This window comes from Peromyscus leucopus, chromosome 3 (assembly GCF_004664715.2).
Source record: "Peromyscus leucopus breed LL Stock chromosome 3, UCI_PerLeu_2.1, whole genome shotgun sequence".
NCBI lineage: Eukaryota > Metazoa > Chordata > Mammalia > Rodentia > Cricetidae > Peromyscus > Peromyscus leucopus.
Genome location: NC_051065.1, coordinates 70,997,488 through 71,020,274, shown reverse-complemented (window position 1 = coordinate 71,020,274; position 22,787 = coordinate 70,997,488). Strand labels below are relative to the sequence as shown.

The following is a 22,787-nucleotide window of genomic DNA, read 5'->3' as shown; positions in this document are numbered from 1 at the left end:
GATCCTCTTGCCTCCATTTCCAGAGTACTGATGTTATAGGCATGCACCTCTATGCCTGACTACGCCATTGCTTTGACTTCTAGGTCCCCAGTGGGATTTTAAAAAGTGTTACAAATTTATTTATTTTTTATTTATAAATGTATTGAAATCAGTGTGTTCTAGGTCAATGGCTTCTAAGACTCCAGTTGGGTTCATTGGACTGGGAAACATGGGAAATCCAATGGCGAAAAATCTCATGAAACATGGCTATCCACTCATTCTCTATGATGTGTTCCCTGATGCATGCAGAGAGTTTCAAGAAGCTGGTGAACAGGTAAGGCTCGTCTTTGGGTTTGCTTTAGGCTTTAGTTCTTAAAAATACATTTTATTTTTCTTTTTTAAAGAAGCAAGCACTTCTTAGAAGTATACCTAACAGAGTTATAAAACCTAATTGTTAATTGTATTTCATTTTATATTTAACATTAATTCAACATTTGGGTGCACATCAAAAGAACACTTGGTATAGCTGCTGGGAGGGGGGTCTATTTTCTGCTAGGTGTCCTGGGCATTTTCTGTTTGGTCATTTCCTGAGGTAGTAGCTTTGCTGATTATGCTGATGAAGCAGTTGTTTGGTGGAATTAGCCTCCTTGTTAGAGAAAGTCAGGGATGACTGTCTTAGGACAGGAATCTGTTTTGGGACCTAAAGCTGAGCCCAAGTCCCAGATCAAACATTTATATTTTGTCTTAATGGGGTACGTTATCCCCTCAGCTGACTTCCACATCTATAAAATGTGAATGATGACTAACTACTTGTGTCATTAGATTATGAAGCTCAGATGAGAAAATATATGTGAATGTACTTTATAAATGTTCCGTGACAGCACTTTGTGAGTCCATAATTAGTTACTGGCCATAAACCAGGAGACAACCTAAAAACATTGTGGACTGTAATGTGGAGCTGAGTTATGACCAAACTGTAGTGTGTTACTTTTAGGCTGCCATTTACATTTCAAGAATTGTGGTTTATCATGTTTGATGGTAGCATTTGCCAGGCAAGTCTTGTTGTGTTTGGATTTGTCAAACTTTACTAGTATTAGTAACTCAAATGACAAAAGACCATGTTTTTTGTTTTTGTTTTGTTTTGTTTTTCTGAGACAGGGTATCTGTGTAGTTTTGGTACCTGTGCTGGATCTTGCTTTGTAGACCAGGCTGGCCTTGAACTCACAGAGATCCACCTGGTTCTGCCTCCTGAGTGCTAAAGGCGTATGCCACCATCACCTGGCGAGACCATGTTTTAGTCTCTGAATTGAGTAGATTTTTTCTACAATATGAGGGAATGTAGCAGGAATTTTAAAAGTTCTTACTAATAAAATCAAACCTGAGCCAGGTATTGGGGTGAAGCTGGAAGATCAGAGGACCAGAACAAGCCACAGCTACCTCACCTCGCTGGATCCTCAGCTGGTCTTGTTTCCTCAGACTGGAGGCCTCTGAGTCCTCATCCAGAATGAATCTCAGCTGAACTGCTGCTCCAAAGCCTGAAAGCTTAACCAGCCAAATGCCTATAGTATCTGGTCCTCAAGCCTTATATATCTTTCTGTTTTCTGCCTCACTCCCTGGGATTAAAGGCTTGCTTTCTGGGATTAAAGGTGTGGGTAACCATGCTGGCTGTATCCTTAAACACATGGATTTCTGCCTCTGGAATGCTAGGATTAAAGGTGTGTGCTACCACTGCCTATCCTCTATGTTTAATATTGTGGCTGTTCTGTCTCCTACCCCAGATAAGTTTATTAGGGTGCACAATATTTCGGGGAACACAATACCACCTCAAGGGAAATTTTGCATAAGTTGTAGAATGGTAATTAAGGGCAAGATACGACCCTGGAACTGGAAGAATACCAAAAGATTCCTAAGAATCAGAAAATGGAGAGAAAAAAATAAAGCAGAATAATCAATGTTCAGATTATTATTGAAAGCAAATACTGAGAAATGCAGTCCTGAGATAGAAATAGATTTAGTGACTTAGAAGCCCTTTGCAGAGCTGAACACCCTGTGTCTTTTCTGGCCATGCTTTCTGTGCTTCTTGGTACTGGTGGTACTGCATGAGAATGTGATTGTGATACTTGTGGGAGTCTGCCAGGGTCCAGCTCCGGTCTGCTCCCACCTTTCCACAGATTCTTGCGGGGAGGAGAGAGGAATGAGGAAATATTAGGTAGAAAGATAGAGATGATGAGAAAGACAGAGACACAGGATAGCTTTGGGAGGGCCCTGGGTCAATACCTAGCCACCTAGAGCTTTATTCAAAAGGCTTTTTATAAAATGCCAAGGGGAGAGGCAAAAGACCTCGCCCTTGCAAGATCAAAGCACACTGTACAGCCAAGTGTAGACCCTTCCAAACACCTGGTAACCATGCCTACAGCCAAATCATCTTCTTATGCACCCCTGCTGGGTAAAGCAAGCGCAGATTCTCTGACCTTGAGTAAGGAAAGTCTCATTAGGAAGCCTCTGTGGGCCTCCACAGATCTTGGGGCTTTTCAGTATCACTGAAGCTGCTCATGCCCATGTGGTCTATGGAGACTGACATTGCATTCCTTGGTGCTCCGGGCTGAGTAACCTGGGCTCTTACTAACTTTGTAGGAAAGATTTGATGACTTACTTCACTAGAAAGTGAAGAAGGTGACCTTTTATTACCTTTAGATACAGTAAGCATTCCAAGTTGGTTTCCTGTCTGGGGTTAATCAACTAGTAGCTAATTGATTTCAGGAGGTAGATACTAATTTGGGAATAATCCTGATATTTGACATTTGTCACTATGTGGTGACATGTATACAGCAATGCTCCTTGATCTCTTACTGAGGGGCTGTCTTAAGTTAAATACAGAATTTAGCCAGAAAGCAAGGTAGAGGTTGATTGGCGCTCCTACAGTGGATTAGAGTACGGACTGCAGAGCAGAAACCCAGGGGCTCTTCAGTGCCCATTATTCCCCCTCCCATCCTGTAGAATTTACAGCTTGCTTTTGGAACAACGAAATGCTTGCCATTGCATTGTATGCTTTTTCAGTTTTCCCCAGACTTCCAGAACTTTCTGGTGTTCTGCTTAAATTATATATTCTCTGAAGTTACCCCTCTAACCTCTATTCTCCAATAACATTCATGTTCTTTGGGAATTTTAGGTAGGCCTAAAGAAAGGCTAGAATGAAGGACACATTTACATTTTAAATGGAAGAAAAAGGAACCTAATATTTAGTGAGAAACTGCTGTGTCTCAGGTCTTTTGATAGTATTTTGTGTATTTTGTTTACTTGTTTTGTGGGGCAGGGCTCATTGTATAGCCCAGGCTGGCCTCTAAATCTCAGTCTTCCTGCCTTGGCCTCCTAAGAGTTTGGTTATGGGTTTGTGGCACAACAAAAAGCAGCTCAACCACTCTCATTTTGGTCTGCTGTTTGTTTTTGGTTTATTCATTTTGAAGTATGACTGTGAATGAAAGAGTGCAGTGCCCTCAGAGACCAGGAGAGGGGTCAGAATCGATGCATGGAAAAGTTAGGTGCTGTCCTCAGAAAGTGACACTTCCTGTGCCTCCCAGTGCTGGGGTTTCAGATGCATGCCGCAATGCCTGGCTTTTACTTGGGTATTGGAGATCCAAACCCAGGGCCTTATGGTTGCATGGCAAGCACTTTGTTCACTGAGCCATGTATCTCCCCAGTTCCTGACCAAGCAATAAAAGAAAACCTGTATTTAAGCTGGGCGGTGGTGACGCACACCTTTAATCCCTGCACTCGAGAAGCAGAGGCAGGTGGATCTCTGTGAGTTCAAGGCCAGCCTGATCTACATAGTGAGTTCCAGGACAGCCAGAGCTACATAATGAGACCCTGTTTCAAAACAAAACAGAACAAAAACCCAACACAATAAAAAACAAACCTACGTCTATACCAGGAGAAATGAAAACATATATCCACACAGAACTTTCTGTGTAATATAGCATTATGCATAATAGCTAAGTGGAAACAACACTTTAAGTATATCAGTGGATGAATGAGGAAACAAAGTGTGACATCTGTAATAGACTGTTTAGGAATTAAGGGGAAGGAAGTGCTGATAATTTGCTATGTCATAGATGAACTAAGAAAGCACACTAAATCAAAGAGCCAGTTACAAAAGACTCATGCACTGTGCATCTCCTATTATCTGAAAAAATCTTAGAGAAAGGAAATCTATATATAGAGATAAGAAAGTACATTAGTTGCTTAGTGCTGAGGGGGAGATAGGCGGCTTTTGGCATACTGGGGTGACAGCTCATGGTTATCAGTTTCTTTTTGAAGAGACTCAAACTTGACTATGGTAATGGTTACTCTTATGTGGGGATATATAAAAGCCAACTAGTTATCCACTTTAAATGGGAAAATTGTATAGTGTGTGTATCAGTAAAGCCATTTAAAAATGAGAACCGAGGGTGTAGCTAGTGGCAGCTGACAGCCAGGACTAACTGTCACACAAGGAAGAAGACACAAACAGGAGAGTGCTCTGAAGATGGAGGCAGACCTTACAGTTGGGCTTCTGCTGGCTAAGGAGTGCCAGGAGCTGCATGAAGCTAGAAGAAGCCAAGAGCCTCTCCTAGAGCCTTTGGAGAGAGTGGCCCTACTGACGACACCTTGCTTTCAGACTCAGACTTCTGCCTTCCAGCTCTATGAGAATACATTTCTGGTTCAGAGTGAGGGCATTGGAATCATTTCTTTAAAAGACAGAGCCTCAGTTTCCATTTGTTAGGAGTTTTCTGCTTTTGGCCAACAGATAAAGCTTGAGTATCTGTTATATGTGTAGTAGTCAGCATTGACCCGAAAGTGACAAGATGTCTCATGTGGCATTCTATTTAAATTATGATGTGACTATAAATAAAATGCCAAGACAATTTTTGAGGAGAAAAAGACAGGTAACTCCTTTACAGTTCATTTTTGATAGAGAACTACAGAAAAATAATGTGTATTATCTTAGCTTCTTTCTGACAGAAGTAATGTCATCTGAAATGAAAGTTGTAAGGATAAGGTCTGAGGACTTAGAGAGTTCCAGGACATGGACTCAGTGACCAGATTTTTTCTTTTCCACTTCTTTATAATATGTAAGTAGACAGAAGGAAGAAGATGAGTTCAGTGTCATTTTACAGTGACTAGCCTTCCTGGAATTGAAGGTTACTGGATATTAACGAATTCTATGTTGGAGGTAGAAGCTAAAATAGATGTTTTGTTGTTACTTTGTTTGGCAAAAGGGCACATAGGGTTCTCTGTAGAGGCAGAGGGCAGAAGAGTACGAAGGGTTTATCCAGGTTAAGAATGAGGACAAATGAGTCATTTCTTTAAAAGGCAGAACCTCAGTCTTTCTTTGTTAGAAGTTTCTCTCTGCATCCCAGGCTGGTTTCACATTTGCAGTTCTCTTGTTAATCCAAGTCCTCCTGAGTCCTAGGATTACAGGAATTAATGTACTGCTCTTCATTATAGGTTGGGAAACTGAAGCCAGTGAGGTTCAGTGATTTGCACAAAATCATACCTGACTACTTGGCTGAGCTGCATCTCTGGCTTCCCTAAATAAGTGTTCCTTTGTTCCATCCATGCTGTCTTTTTTACCCACTCAATTAGCAAATGTAATTGAGGGATTCTAATTAGTTGGCTGCTAAAGGGCTTTTGTGGCTAGTGTCAGATTGGAAACGAGGTTGGTTTTTTCCTCGTCTTTTGAGTTGTGGCCAAATTTTGTCAGTTATTATTTCAGTTTTAAAGTCCTCACATCAGTGGTTAAGATTATTTGAATGCCTGTGTCTAAGAAACCTGCCTTTGTTGTACAAATCAGACATTGTTGTTATACCATAGCAAATGAATGTAGTCGTTAGATAGAGTTGTGGCCAGTAGAGTTGTGACATTCCTGCTATCACCATCAGTGTGTGTTTTTTCCAGACCTGTGAGCTTTGACACTATGTGATGTAATTGAGGGGTTAGCAGTGCTCTGGCAAATCAAAACATTCCGAGAAGCAGATGCTAGGGATGCAGGGGGCCGATGGACCACCCCATGCACTTGGCACTTGGCAGTTGGATGAGTTGGCACTGCCAGTTATGGGCATGAAAAGCTTGGAGACATGTAGCACCCTAAGATCTGTGAGCTAATTTTTGGTACCCTGTAGGGGACTTTTAAAGGAATTATCTAGATGGAACTAAATTCTTTCATTGGAAGAGAACTCTGAATTTCTAAGGGAATGTCTAAAGTTTTCTGACATAAACTTCCAGGCTTCTATCTTGGAATGATCTAGAGATGGGGCGTCAATAAGAAGACATGCCATTGTTTTGCTTTGTATTTACTTCAGTGATGTGAGGATGGACATTTAAGGGGGGCTTTCTGTGAAACCCATATTCTCTAGACAGTTCAGTAGAGGATAAAGACTCTGACTTAATCTTCATCTTCCATTTGTTATTTCATTTCATTGAGCTTTGTTACTCGTGTGTGTTCTTGAACTGTTTGCCAGTAAATAGTTACAGGTCCTGCTTAAGGTCTGGAAACTGCTTACATTTGAATTAAACAATTCTCCTTTGCAATTTCCTTAAAGGTAGCGTCTTCCCCAGCAGATGTAGCTGAAAAGGCTGACAGGATTATCACAATGCTGCCCACCAGTCTGAATTCAGTAGAAGTTTATACTGGAGCAAATGGAATTCTAAAGTATGTATTTCTCAATGCTCGTATTTCTTGCTATAATTTCTGGTTTCACGTGTTTTAGAACTGCTAGGGTATTGCAGCTCTGTTGGTTAAATCTTCTGTGTGTTTTCTTATTTCATAAAGTGAACAGTGTGATTTCCTGCTCACCATAAAGGGTTCATTTTTGCACTAGAGTCAAGTATGTGCCCTGTGTCAAGGTGACTCCCCCATCTTGTTTCTTTTCTTCAACTCTTGCATTAAACCTGCCTTCATTTGTAACATGTTCAAGAGACTTTTAAGGCTTGCAGTTGAAATTGTACCGCTCTTAAAAGCATAATTTTCTTATAGTGTACAGAAATCCAGAAAAGGGGTTCTGTGAAAAATAAAACCAAACATTGGAAAGAACACCATAATTTAAGTTTTTATTATATAATAAAAAGTTATTATGTGTCCTCTGGGTTAGTCCATCTGTAGTGAGAACTTCGGGAAGCTGGAATTCAGTGTCAGCAGTAGCTCTTTGAGTCAAGTATAATTTAGGTCAGTCTTTCCTATCAGTGTCTGTCTTCCCTGGTGCTGTAAACGTGTTGGTGAATTGCTGCTCACTGCTAAATACTTGTGGTTATGTCAGAATGACAGTGGTTGGATCCCATTTTCTATGCTTTCTGCTTCCTATTTCTAACTTATTTGTTATTGAATTCAACAGAGAGAGAGAGAGTACAAAATCATATACCATGTAGACACTTGAGTTACCTTCACACTGATTTCTAGTAATGCTTGCTAAAAGAAAGTAAAGTTTACTTTCAGAAAACCATAATATGTGAAATTTGAGGTTTGGGGAAATTGAATTGTTGGAAAACTAACAGACTTGGAAGGAAAAGACATTTGGATATTAGACAGAAAACTGATAAGATAAATGTTTAGATTTCAGGGATGGTTGAGTGGCACTCATTTTGGATGGATCCAGCGGGCCCACAGTGTGTGTGGTCCCAAGGCATCCTGGCTGACTCATTACCTAGCCTGCTTCAGTTACGGCCCTGCTTTACCTCTCAAAGAAAAGTTACTAAAACGTGTAGTGACACAACATTTATTAATATCCTTTACTTTGGAGGAGGTGACAGCTACCAGACGTGTTTTGTCCAGGGAGTGCTTAGGAAGAGTTTGGTTTCATATTAAGCTATAATTACCTTCTCAGTGATGTGTCCACCTCCCCACCCCTCAGGATTCTTTATTCATACCCAGTACATAAGTAATTTTGAGATGACTTCCCACTTGGTTTTAAGATTGTTGAAAATGATAATACCACAGAAGACTGGTAGGTTTTATTCATATTTTTTTTTTCTGTTACATAAAATAAAGCCTTTGTACTGAGGTGATTTTTAGTAGTACTTGGCATGTCTGTATGGAGTACACCCAGATACTCTGTTGGATCTGTCTACAGTGTGTTTTTTGTTTTTCAGGTAGGGTTTCTTTGTGTAGCCCTGGCTGGCCTGGAATTCACTCTGTAGACCAGGCTAGCTTTGAACTCTGAGATCCACCTGCCTCTGCTTTCCAAGTGCTGGGATCAAAGGCACGCATCACCATGCCTGGCTCTAGTATCTATTTTTTTTTTTTAAATAGTGATTGTTCTGCATTTTCTTTTTTAATATTTCTACATACTGAGTTCTGATTTTCCAGTCTTGATAGTGTATCCCTGGGTGACCAGACCTACAGGGAGAAATTGAGGAAAGTATAGCTAGTGGGATGGCTCTGGGTAGAGCTCTTGTTGTGTAAATTGACTCCACAGAGTTGTCCTCTGAAGTCCATGTGCACAGCTACATATACATCATATACATACACTAATAATAGATAAGAACTTTGGGGAATTTGCATGCAATTGTTAGCTATTAACCTTGATTTATATGTTTTTCCTTTATTTACTTTTGAGACATGATCTCACTTAATCAACTTAGGTTGGCCTTGAACCCACATTGTAACCCAGGCAGATATTGAACTCCTGCTTCAGCCTCTGGAGTAGTTAAGATTGTAGGCCTGGACCACTAAGACCAGGTAGCTAAATTATAATGTAGGTTAGTTTCCCAGCCACTAGAATAAGCACTGCCTTCTAGATATAAGGGAACTATTTTAGGTACTTGTACTGAACTCAGAGCATAACCAGAAATCTCTACTGTAAGAATGATGGAAGTTTATATAAAAGATCTGTGATCCTATTTCCATCTTTATCAATGTATGTATTTTAATTTGCCACAAAAAGCATCTTTGAAGGTTGTAGATTTATTTCTTTATTTCCTTTTCTGCCTGTTTAATATTTTGTTTTTTAAAAAGTTTCCATTAGGATAGGAAGTAGGTTGATAGGGAGGTTGGAGTGGATCTGGGAGGGTGTTGGGTGATAGGGAGGTTGGAGTGGTTCTGGGAGAACGTGGGTGATAGGGAGGTGGGAGTGGATCTGGGAGGGTGTTGGGTGATAGGGAGGTGGGAGTAGATCTGGGAGGGTGTTGGGTGATAGGGAGGTGGGAGTGGATCTGGGAGAAGGGGGTGATAGGGAGGTGGGAGTGGATCTGGGAGAAGGGGGTGATAGGGAGGTGGGAGTGGATCTGGGAGAAGGTGGGTGGTAGGGAGGTGGGAGTGGATCTGGGAGGATTTGGAGGAGGGGGTGAATATGATCAAAATACATTATTTGAAATTCTCAAATAATTAACAAAAATACTACTTTTAAAAATGTCTCCATTATTGAAAGAATATGCCCTCTTGAAGCAAATAGCTATATATCAGTTGCTTGTGTTTCTTCTTAGTGAAAATGATATGGATATGGGAAGTTTGCAGTATAGCTTACTAAAGAGTTAAGCTTTTGAAGACCCAGTGACTCTACAAACAAAAATTTAAATTCTATCAAATGTTCCTTTAAAGTTGATCAGCTTTAAAAATTGCTTACATGTTAGCTTTACTTGTTAGCATGACTGGTGTACTTCACCTAATACCAGACTTTACCAATTGCTTTATTATATTTTTATTTTGTTACTATTTTTTTGAATGAGTATGGGTTTACTTTGCACTGAAATTGATCTGGAACATGAGTAAATATGAGTTTTTTTAAAACTATTTCAATACCAAGCCTGTTGATGGTCTAACAGTTTTTAGCTGATTCTGATTGTATAGTTAGTTGCATGAAGTACTTATGCAGAATTTTAAACTTGAATATTTTTATTTATACTTAGAAAAGTGAAGAAAGGCTCATTATTAATAGATTCCAGTACTATTGATCCTTCAGTTTCAAAAGAATTGGCGAAAGAAGTTGAGAAAATGGGAGCTGTTTTCATGGATGCCCCTGTTTCTGGTGGTAAGTGCTATCTAAAATACATGTATGCCTATTTCTGCTTGTCAAAAATAGCAGTCTTGGTTTTGTGACATCCAAGGTATTTACAGTTGTTTTTAGATCTGTAAAGATTCTTAATCTCTCATAAAATAAGAACAAAACAAAACTGGCATGGTATTTAGTGCTCTCTTGATACAGCGCTGGTATTCATGTAAAACTCACACATATTTTAGGTTGAGTTACTGTGTGATAAAGATAAATCACTTCCTGGAGACTGAAGAACTAGTTCAGGAAATACTTAGTTTGGGGATGGGGCTGTAGTTCAGTTGGTTGAGTGCTTGCCTAACATGCATGAAGCCCTGGGTTTGATCCTCAGCACCATGTAACTACATGTGCTGGTGCATGCCTGTAATCCCAGCACTTGGTTGGCGGAGGCAGGAGAATCAGGAGTTGAAGGTCATCCTTCACTACATAAGGGGTTTGAGGCCAACCTGGAGTACCTGATATCCAGCTTGACTGACTCTACTGTTCAAGAAATTGAAGAAGTGATTTAAAAAAGAAGGAAAAAAAGAACAAAACAAAACCATCTGACCCCTTAAGGTCAACATGAGGCCCAGGTGGATCTACAGGTAACTGTTATTAAAATATAAGGTGAAGATCATCAAAATTTCATGTGATTGTTTCCAGACACTAGACAATGAGGAAATACTTCCCAACTCATTGTACAAGAAAGACCTTGTAACTCTCTTACTTAAAGCAAAAAGAATCAGCAAGGAGAATGATAGATGAATTTCAGTCAGGACTTCAGAAGTCCACCCTTTAAAAACATAATTAGCAGATCAAATCCAACCATAAATAAGGGAAATCAAACATTATAAGTTCTGTGTGGCTAGTATGTAGAGATGGCTTAATATTAGAAAATCTGTAATTGTAATTCACTGTGTAACATGCCTAAACGTTACATGATAATCTTTGAGATGTGAAGAACTCACTAATGACATTCTTAAAATTTAATTTTGTATCCAATAATAGCAGGACTGGGTATGTGAGGATGGTGGGTGTGTGGGCATGGCAGGGGTGTGGAGATGGTGGGTGTGGGCATGGCAGGTGTGTGGAGATGGTGGGTGTGGGCATGGCAGGTGTGTGGAGGTGGTGGGTGTGGGCATGGCAGGTGTGTGGAGGTGGTGGGTGTGGGAATGGCAGGCGTGTGGAGGTGGTGGGTGTGTGGGCATGGCAGATACGTGGGCATAGCAGGATTGCTGGTTTGGCAGGATTGTGTGTATAGTAGGATTGTGGGCATGATTTTCTACCATTTCCAAAGTTGCTGTGTAATAAGAAGTGTTCTTTGTGTATGTTTGTGCTTATACAAATGTAAAGATAAGTACACATTTGTAGCAGTAGGCAACAATAGCTATTTTATTCCAATTATATTAAACTTGACTTTGGATTTTTTTTTTTTTTGGTGTTTCAAGTCAGGGTTTCTCTGTGTAGCTTTGCGCCTTTCCTGGAGCTCACTTGGTAATCCAGGCTGGCCTCGAACTCACAGAGATCCGCCTGGCTCTGCCTCCCGAGTGCTGGGATTAAAGGTGTGTGCCACTACCGCCCGGCCGACTTTGGATTTTTAAAAATAAAAAGAAATATTGTTTGTCAGCTTTCATTTTTTTATAAACTAATGATTTTGCTAAAAAAAACATATTCCAAGTTTACTATTTTTTTGTTGTTATTTTGTTTGTTTATTTGTGATAGGGTCTTATATATTAGCCCAGGGTGCCCTTAATTTCCCTGTCTCTACCTCCCAAGCTGGGATTACAGACATTCACTATTATGTTCACCTTCAAGTCATTTTTGAGTGTTGGTGAAGGAATAAATAATTGTTAGCTCTTCTTGTCATAGTGGATTAGTTACATAAGATTTAAGTATAAAGATTTGTAGTAGTACTCTTTAGACATCTCAAAAAATTAAAATTTATTATTAGTATGTGTGTGGAGGTCAGGGGATGACTTTGTGGTGTTGGTTCTCCCCTTCCATCTTCTGGTGAATTCCATGGATCAAACTTCTCAGGGTGTGTGACAAACACTTTACTCACGGAGCCATTTTTAAAGATGTGTCAGTGTGTATGGTGTGGGGGCACGTTAGTATAAATGTGGGTACATGAGTATGTGCACATGTGGAGGCCCTGGGCTGATTTGGGGAGTCTTCATCAGTGGCTCATGACCTTATTCACTGAGGTAAGTCTCTCCATTGAACCCAGAGCTCACTGATACAGTTGGTTTGGCTAGCTAGGACGGCCCTGTTCTGTCTTCTAAGTGCTAGGATTATAGATGAGCTACCATGGTCACCTGGTGTTTATGTAGGTGCTGAGGATCTGAACTTGGGTCCTCATGCTGTGCAGCAAGTGCTTTATGGACTGAGCCATCTCCCCAGCCTGATTCAGGCACTTGTTGTAAAATACTAGTAATATTGGGGCTGTGGATGAAATTAATAAACTGAGCAATTCTTTCTTTGAATGGGATGATACACAAGTTCTTGCTGAGGATTCTCCTCTCTCTTCTTCCCACGATGTCACAGTAACACTGGGATCAGAGATGCCTGCTACCTTGTGTGGCTTTTTCTGGATCAGTCAACAGCAAAATGACAAGCTGAAGGAACAATCAACGGGGAACTACAGGATGGGAGAAAGGAGCTGCACATTATCTGACTCAATACTGAAAAGCAGCCTGATTAGAAAGGGAGCACTGGCCCTATGTCAATATTTCTGATAAGAGCCAACAATCATCAGTGCATAAAAATTTGTCCAAGGGCTTAGGGATGTAGCCCAAGCTTAAGCTTAAGCATGTAGCCCAAGCATGAGGACCTGAGTTCATGTCCTCAGCAACCAGGAGTCTGTGTGGTAGTGGTGCTGGGGAGGGTTATGTATGTGCAGACTTGCTTGCAGACTTGCTTGCAGGCTTGTGTGCATGTGTACGTGGAGGCCAGAGGTTGATTTTCCTCTATTGCTCTCCACCTTATTTAAAACCTTTTGGCATTTCTGTATTTGTTTACTTATTTAGAGAGAATATACATATTGAAGATAAAGGACAACTTGACAGAATCTCCCTTTCCACTGTGTGGTCTCTGGGAATTGAACACAGGTCACTAGAGACATTTTGCAGGACTCCACTTAGTATTTTTTCACACTGCTATTTTGTGTGTCTGTGTGCATGTACACACTTTTCATATATGCCCAACCACATGTATAGAAGCAGAGGACAGCTTGTGGGAGTCAGTTCTCTTCCACCGAGTGGATCCTGGGAATTGAACTCAGTTAGTCAGGTCTGGCAGCAGGCCACTTTACCTGCTAAACCATCATGCCAGCCCATCCAGCCTTATTTTTTTGAGATAGTCTCTCACTGAACCTGGAGCTAATTGACTTGTTGGCTATGCTGGCCAACAAACTTCTGGAATCTGCTTGTCTCTGCCTCTTTCGTGCTGGGGCTGTAGACAGGTGCCTGGCTTTTACGTGGATCTGGGATCCAGCCCAGGTCCTTATGCTTACATAGTAAGCACTTTGCTGATTGTGCTGTCTCCTCAGCCTGAAATAGTCAGAAACATTTGAAATCCTTTCTTTTTGTGAAGCAATGTTTAAGTCCTAATGCGATGGTGAATGCATCTGAATTTGTACTGTTATTGATGAAAAGCTTTGTTTTGCACAGTGGATAGTTTGTATTAATTAATTGGTTTGACATTTGATCATTATGAGATTAATTAGTATATAATAGCAGCTTATTTATATTTATATGGTCCTCTCAGTTATTTTTTAGGTTTTAATATGATGGATTAGTCTCATATTATTTTATATATAAATATGGTTTGTTGAAAATGACTCTAAACTGAGCACACCTGTAATCTCCTCACTAGAGAAGCTACAGCAGGAGGATTACTGTGAAACCCAGGTCAGAATGGGCTACATGGTGAGAGAGACCCTGTCTGAAAAGCAATAACCAAAAGATTGTGCTCTCTCACTTAAATAAAGAAGGATTACCTGTGTGTCAAATAGGCAGCTTTAAAAATCATTCTGTTTTACCCTAATAAAATGAAGGAAGAGGAATGTGGGGAAAGTATACTTTAGGAACCTGGAATCGACCCAGTTTTATGGAAGCTTTGTATTCATCAGTTTTGGAATATGGGATACTTTGGATCATTTGATTGAAACCTTAAATTTTTTCTTCCATGTATCCCTTTCTTTATATCTGTTTTAGAGGCTGGAGACTGAGTATTTTCCTCTATTGTTCTTTATTGTTTTTATTTATTTATTAGTTTGTTTGTTTGTTTGGGGTGGGGTGGGGGTGTGTATGTTTGTGTTCGTGTGTGCCTTAGCATGCATTTGAAGGTCAGAAGATAACTTTGGGAGTTTGTTCTCTCTTTCAACTATGTGAAAACTCAGGGTGTCAGACTTGATGGCAAGTGCCTTTACTCACTAAGCAGTGTAGCTGGCCCCTCTTTTTTTTTTTTTTTTGAGGTAGGGTCTTTCACTAAACCTGGAGCTTTCTGTTTCACCTGGCCTGGTGGGCCAGCAAGTTCCAAGCAGCCGCCTGTCTCTGCTTCCCCAGTGCTTGAGTGACAGATGTCTACTGCTCCATCTGACTTTTACATGGTGCTGGAGTTTAGAACCCAGGTCCTCATGCCTCCACAGCAAGCCTTTTGCCTACTGAGCCTTACAGCCACCCCCTGATGTTTTAAATGAAAATGCAGTTAAATAGCCTTGTATATGGATGTGAATATAGTAGTGTACAAATACAAATAGGACTATACTACAATTTCTATGACTTTTAAAAATAAAATATGAATTTTTTGACTCAGATGATTGAAATGGTGTAGTGTTTTAGGATGTAGATGATTTCCCCCATCCACTACTTCCATTTCTTCCTAAGTAATATTCTGGGAAGTAGCAAAGAAAGATCATTCCTCTCTTATTTTCACAGTCCATGAAGTAGCAGACTGAAGGCTTTTCCTAGGTTGGGTTTGATGTCAATTAAAGCAGCAGAGATGACTTCTGTATACGCCCTCTTTATTAGAAGTAGCTCACAACGCGACCTGTGTCTCTCATGCAGTTGTCACGGTCCAGTGCCGGCGTTACTGCGAGAGCACCCAGCGCATCTCACCTCTTTGATGCTTCTTTTTAAAAGAAACTCTACACGTTTCTTTTCAGATCTCATCCTGTTGTGTTTCTAGGCATTTCAGGGTTTGTTTGTTTGAGAATATGGAGTCTTTTTCTAAAAACCCAACTTCTTCGGTTAAATACCGCACATGTATTTGCCCTCGCCCATTCCCTCACCGTGTTTATAAGGCATTGGGAAGGGAAGCAGTTTAAGTAGATACTGAGCTGATAGGTACTGCCTGGTTTAAGGGAGAACTTTACTACTTAGTACCCTCAAAGTTCTCTTTTAAAAAGACATTTTACTTTTAATTAATAGAGTGCTTGTTCATAATTAGGGGTGTAGTGTGGCATTTCAGGGTTATGATTAGAGTGTCTAATCAGAGCCACACAACTGGAGTGCCTGTCACCTAAGACACTGGTGTTCTTACGTACTCTCCCATCTTATTCTCTTTGACCACATTCTGAATTTTACATCCCATTCTCCTGCTTTTCTTTTAGTTAACTATGTTTTTTTAACCTCTAAACAGTAGTTTTATTTTTTTTCATGATTTGGAACATTCTAGAAGTAGAATCATGAGCATATTCCGTGACTTGTTTTGTCACTTTCTGTCCTATTGCTGTGTCGTCCATGGTGTTAGAAGCATCAGCTTATCCAGTCCTTTGTGAGCATTAGAAAAAGCTGCCCTCTTAGTATTGAAAAAACTCCTAGGTAAGCCAACAGCATCTGATTTGTCTTTGAAATAAGATATCACTGCAGAGTCCAGGCTGTTGGCATCTTTCAGCCTCTGCCACCTAGTACAGCATGTCCCACTACACTCTGCTCCAAAGGGACTTTTTTTTTTTTTTCAAAGAAAAAGTCACTCTTTTTTGGACAAATGTCACTCTACATCAGGGTTTATGGCTTGCCTAACAATGTATTTGAATGTCAGCCTCTACTTATCTGTTTGGCTAAAGGACCACATATAGTACATGAATGTCTTATCATTACATAGTTATTACGTGTAGTTCATTAATTTTAACAGGTGTGTGGTAGTCTGTATAAACATTCACACTTCAGCCTTTCTGCTATGATGCATGTTTGGATTACTTCAGGGTTTTAAAAATTATGCGCATTTTTATACACCATGGTAGCCTGCCCTTTCAGTCTGTCAGGTATAATACTTGGAACATTGTTGGTCTTCAATAAATGTTCAGAATTTTAGGTTGAACTCAACTGGAAAAACAACTATGAAAAATAGACAGAATAGCGGTGAGATGCCCTTTTATAAAGGTGAAAATAATTCACAGAGATGTTAAATAACTTAGTGCAAGCTCATACCTGGTTGGTGGTAAAGCTGAATATGAGTATTGTAGCTGAAGTTTTCTCCAGCCCTGCAGTTTTTTCTCACCCGCCAGTCCCGCAGCTGCTCAGACCCAACCAGAGTAAACACACGAGACTTGTATTGCTTTAACTGTTTCGCCTAATGGCTCAGGCTTCTAGCTATCTAGTTCTTACATCGTAAATTAACCCATTTCCATAAATCTATATTTTGCCACATGGCTCGTGGCTTACCAGTATCTTACATGTTGGTACTCATGGCAGCGGCTGGCAGCGTCTCCTGACTCAGCCTTCCTGTTCCCAGAATTCTCTTCTCTGCTTGTCTTGCCTATACTTCCTGCCTGGCTACTGGCCAATCAACATTTTATTTATACAGAGCGATATCCACAGCAGAGTGTGATGTTGCTTCATATTTTGTTGTGTTAAGAAACTCTTTCTTGCCGGGCGGTGGTGGCGCACGCCTTTAATCCCAGCACTCGGGAGGCAGAGGCAGGCGGATCTCTGTGAGTTCGAGGCCAGCCTGGACTACCAAGTGAGTCCCAGGAAAGGTGCAAAGCTACACAGAGAAACCCTGTCTTGAAAAACCAAAAAAAAAAAAAAAAAAAAAAAAAAAAAAAGAAACTCTTTCTTGGTGTTTTTAATTTATGTCAAGTAGAAATAAAAATTGCCAAATGGAAGAATGCTCTTTAAAGTGTAAACTCATTATTTGGCTAAAATAGCTAACAGCTGATGTGGTACACTGTTACAGTAATGACTTTGAATGCCTGTTCTCCCAGGATCTGTTTTCTGTATCTACTCCTTGAATGGCTTGGGCTTAACTCTCTGACTTGCTTTGGACAGTGATGTATTAGATGTGTTAGACAAGGAGATTTGGAAAGCACTTTGAACACTAGAAATGTGCTCTTTTTCTATGTAGAATTCTCCCACCACCAGAGCAGCTTGATCCAGCTTGCCCCAGTCAGAGTGCCAGATGACTGCAGCCTCATTGGTTACCTTGAGCCTGACCAGCATGTGCACTGTCCAGTAGGCTCAGACTAAATTGCTTACCTATAGAATTGTGAGAAAGTAAAAGTCCTGAAGTTTGATAACCAAGATAACCAAGATTCTTGTCCAGGATTTGTTATCAAGCTGGAGAAAATGACTCTATATGGAAATCTGATTGCTATAAACAGTTCTGTGCCCTTAAGTCTCTATTTCTGATTACCAATGAGTATGCTAATCAAGTTGCTTGGCAAGTTGGTATAAGATACCCACATTTGCTCACATCTGGGAAAGTAGTTGGTAAATTTCAAAAAAAAATGTTACTATTTTTTTTCATGGCGTGTTGAGGTTAAGTAGTATGTCCACTTTTTAAGTGTCTCTTTTGCTCCTACAACGGAAATTTATTGTTAGAAGGGATCTTATGAATACTTTAGTCTGACTCTGTTATTTTGTAGATGGAAAAATTGAGGTTCAAAAATGGTAAGTGACTTGCCTGGAGTTCTCCAGGTTCTTAGCAAACCTGGGAGCAGGGTTTTAGTCTCCAGCTCAGTCTTGGCTCTTCTGCCATCTTCCAGAACTTCTTCCCTTTAGTCTTGTGATGATTTATTTCTCGTTGTCATGCCAGTTTCCTCCTGATAGCTCCGTTTCCAGCGAGGCCGCCTTCTCCACAGCTACTTCTGCCTGCTAGTTCACTCCCTGATGGGTACTGGCCCGTCAAGGGGACTGCCTTGTTTTCTAGCCCTTAGAGGCCAGTTTCTAACCTGAGTGGAGCTAACCATGTCTTTTTGAGTCACTTGGGAAGAATTGGTTGAGAAACCATTATTGTGTAATCTGGAGAACTCTGACCAGTTCTACTAGTTAGTTGGAGAGTGACCTCTGCTCTGCCGACAGCATGGGTTAGAACCAGTTTTGGGAGTCCTTCCTGTTTGGGATTACCTAGCTGCTGCTGCTGCTTAATCAAATAAGCCTGCAGAGGAAGAAGTAAGTGCTGTCTTCCCTGAATCCCTACCAGGTTCGGGTGGGACTGGGACATGATCTGCTCTGAGATGTAAGCCCCTCAACAGGAGTGTGCCTGAAAGCCACAAGGCCGAAATGATGGTTTAACTTGCAGCAGTCAAGCTGTTCCATGCCTGCCTTCTGTGCCATGGCATCACATCTAGGCCTTTACCAGGACTGCCATGCTATATTTATGTGCTTGTTTCTTCTGCTAGACTCAGAAGTGGGTAGACCTTACTTTTTTTTTTTTTAATTTTATATCTCCAATGCATATTCCTAATGGTCATTTAATAAAAATGACCAAAATCAATCAGTCCTTCCTTTCTTTCTTCCTGCTTTACCAAGCTACCTGTTCATTCATGTATGTGATACTGGGTATCAAGTGTAGCAGGCTTTCTTTTAGGCCACCATCCAGCTCCCAAATCATGATACAGAGACTTATTATTAGTTAATGAATGTTTGGCCTCATCATAGCTCTTATTTTAATTGGTTTCTCTTTATCTACACCCCCACCCCTTTTCTGTATGTCTTACTTTCCTGCTTCTCATGTCTGGTTGACTTTCATCTGCCTGGCTTCTAGCCCTGGGGGTGTTGCTCTCTTTCTCCTTTGTTCTCTTCTCCTTCTTTCTTGAGCCTAGATTTGTCGTCCTACTTATTCTGTCTGCCCACCAGCCCCTCCTATCCCTTTCCTGCTTTGCTGTTGGCCATTCAGCTTTTTATTAGACCAATCAGGTACCTAAGGCAGGCAAGGTAAAACAGCAACACATCTTTACATAATTAAACAAATTCCACATAAACAAATGTAACACACCTTCACATAGTTAAAATAATATTTCATAACACTCAAACATGACTTTCTCTACCACTGAACAACATCCCCAGCCCTTTTTAAGATGATGATAGGGCACTTGCCTAGCATGTACAAGGCCCTGAGTTTAATCCCCAGGACTCCAATAAGTAACTAGGTAAGTAAGTAAGTAAATAAATAAATTACAAGTTTAATGTTAATATTAATTACTTTGGGTCTTCCTGCAGTCATTTCTCATCCTTAAATTATGTAGTATTTAGAACACTGTAAAGAGGAAGACTTTACATGGAAGTTTAGAATGTAGAAAAACATACTAATAATTTGTAAACAGTTGCAGAATGAAAACTATTATAGAATAGCAGCATCTCAGGACCTGTGCAGAACAGGAGCTTCTCTGCAGCAGTTTCCAGCAGTGGCCATTTGCCATAGAGAAGCATGTCACCCTGAGCTGGCTGGCTGTTCCTGTTCTGATTTTTCCTTCATACACTCATATGGATAGTTAAGGAGAAACCAACACTGGATTTAACACATAGAGCTGATTCTACAGAAGCTGAAAGAGTTTTTGAGTTTGGAAATGGGAAATATATGTTAAAGATAGACTCTGGAAACCTCAGATGAATTCCTGTAATATCCTATGGGAACCACTGGAATTTAGGTTTAGATTTCACAGTTCTTTGGGAAATATTCTTTAAACCAAGGAAGGAAGTGGTTTAGTTCAGATCATTTTCTTATCACCATCAGCTGTGTTAGTGAAGAAGTTTAGTTTTCTTGGATGTTAGGAGCCTGGGACTTGTAGTGAGAAAGGATAACTCTAGGCACCAGGGTCTGGGAAGCAGGCTCAGTGGGTGAAACACTTGCCACAAAGGCATGAGGGTCAGAGTCTGAATTTCCAGAACCCACATAAAGCTTGCATGCAGTAGCACATGTATGTAATCCCAGGACACCTACAGCAAGATGGGAGGTGGAGCCTGGAGACCTGTCTCAAACAAGGTGAAAGTAGAAGACTGACACACAGCATTGTCTTCTTGGCTTCTATATGCATGCCATGGCACACAAGCACTCATACTTACACACACACACACACACACACACACACACACACACACACACGTTATATATAAGATTAAAATTGAAAATAGGTGGAGAACGCTTGAAGACCTCCAGTGTCAACTGACCTGCACATGTACACATGACATCTATACCTCTCATATGCATGCACATGAAAAGGTAAGTATACATTTCTTTCAACAAAATAGCTTGCAATTAAAATTACTGTTTTTATATCATTTTTAAGATTGTATATTGCTTCCTGCTTACATACTCTTTATTATGCTGACAATACTTTGACCACAAGGGACATGATCCACTTTGTATTTCATGCAGTAAATGTTTATAAAAAGTACTTGTTACATTTTGGTATACTTGGGATACTAGAGCTTGGTCTTTTCTTGGAGCATATGTTTAGTGGGAATAGAAGGAGCAATCAAATAAAGGGAATTTCAATAATTAGTACTTTTAAGTAAAAGTACTCATTAGGGAGTTAGAAACTAATGGGAGGGTCCTTTTCTCTAGAGTGATGGATGTTCTTTCTAAGGAAGGACATTTAATCAGAGATGTGAATGTAGAGGCCCAGGAGAGTGGTGTGTTTTAGTGGAGGGACTGCTCTGTACAGTCTCCTGTTTGTGGACACTTTACCTTTCTATCACTAGGGTGTTACTGGTACCTGGTTGATGGGTTGAGTAATAGCCTTTACTTGATTACCATTTCTCATACCAGCCTTTATTTAATACCTTGTGGTGTTAATTAACCCTGATATCCACCTGAAGCATAATCTCTTTATCTTGTGCAAATCACGTCTTTGTGAGACTTAGAGTTATCACACCACTTTGGGCATATACGTGTCTTTTGTGCAGGGGAGGGTGTTGTATTTGCTGCCACAGTGGTGGTCCAGTTTAATCAACTCATTTCTGGTATAGATGCCAGACATGAAGCAAATTTAATTATTATTTAATAATTTAAAATGATCTCTAATGACCACATTTATAAGCTGCTCCACCAGTATTACGATACTTACCTGTGCTTGAATAATTAAAGATAAACTCACCTATTGCCTAATATGTTTGTAGGTTTCCACAGAGACCTTGCCTTGAAGCAGCTTTGAAGTGGCACTTGCAATTAGCTCCCGGCTTTCTGTGCTGCCAAGCCTGATTGACACACTAAACTGAATTGTTTCACTTAGGAATTAATGTCAAAATTAAATCAATGAACTTGTGTGTTTGTGTAACAGTTTCCTACCAGGAAACCTGATTTTATATTCTACTGCCTGGGTTATGTTTTAGTCATTTGAGGTGTTCTTTAGACTGTGAAGTAGTAAGCACAGAAACCTATTAAGGAGTTGCCCTTGAAGTACCAGACGTGCAGGCTGCATCTCAATGAAAGTTTCATATAGTCTCCATTCTTATTTAATAATCAAGTATGCAGTTTTGGCTTTGACTCTCACTGAGCTGGATACCTACTGTTTTTCCACTAGATCTGTATCTAATTTATAGTAAAGGGACCACAAAACCAAAAATCATTTCTGTTTTGGCACCCAGTGCTATTACAGTTAAGGGTCTGTTGGCATTTTGGTTACAGCGTTTTCTTAGAAAAGTTTACAACTTGGCAGTCTTACTTGGCTTTAGGCTGAAATGTTGCTATTTCTGTTCCAAAGCAAATTCTTTTTATCAAATTTCATGTGTCTGATGCATTGAGGGAGAAGGATGATTATAGTACTTTTCCTAGTGCCCTCACACATGGTTTGATTACATGCCAATGTTGTATATGTATTGTTTGTTCTTTAGGAATGTTTTTACATTTATTTATTCATTTTGTGTGAGTGTGTGTTTCGATATGAGTTCCACAACCTGCATGTGGAGGTCAGCGCAACTTGGGAGAGTTGCTTCTCTTCTTTCGCTCTGTGGATCCCAGGCATGAAACTCAGTTGTCAGGCTTGGCAGGAAATGCTCTTACCTCTGAGCTATCTCACCTACCAGTGTTCAGCTCACCCTTCCTTTTTGTTCTTACCTCAGTAAGAATTTTTACTGTGCAGGATAAATGAGCTCTAGAGATATGCTGTGACATCACAGTGCTCGTTGTTAAGGGTTCTGTGTTCTCTACTGAAGGAGTTGTGAATGGGGGAGGCCCGAGAGACAGCCTAGTAGTTAGGAGAGCTCATTGTGAAAACACGAAGACTGTAGTCACATCCTGGCCCCACTAGGTGAGTGTGCTCCTGCACAGGCAGGCCTGTGGGCCGAGGGCGACACATGTTCATTGGGGCTTGCTGGCTGCAAGAAAGATGTGAGCTCCAGGTTCAGTAAGAGACCCTGTGGGAAGGTGGGCAGAGATAGAGGCGGACCCTCACCACTCCTCCCAGTTTCTGTGCCTTCCTACCTTCCACACATGTGCATACACTGCACACACAGAAATAAGCAAGTGAAAAGCGTTTGTTAAAGAGCATGACATCGTGGCATAGGCCTATAGTTCTAACATTCTGGAGGCAGAGCTAGGAGAATCATGGCTCCAAGGTCAACCTGAGCTCCATAGGAAACAAAAGAA

The 22,787-nt window shown here is 40.5% G+C and overlaps 1 protein-coding gene across 1 annotated transcript in view; it reads left to right on the top strand.

Moving 5' to 3' along the window:
* Hibadh (3-hydroxyisobutyrate dehydrogenase) overlaps window positions 1-22,787 on the top strand; it is a 109,752-nt gene that overhangs the window by 14,705 nt on the left and 72,260 nt on the right. The window contains exons 2-4 of the mRNA XM_028864140.2: window positions 153-313; window positions 6,558-6,667; window positions 9,856-9,977. Coding sequence (XP_028719973.1) covers window positions 153-313; window positions 6,558-6,667; window positions 9,856-9,977 — 393 coding nt within the window. The remainder of the gene's footprint in view (window positions 1-152; window positions 314-6,557; window positions 6,668-9,855; window positions 9,978-22,787) is intronic.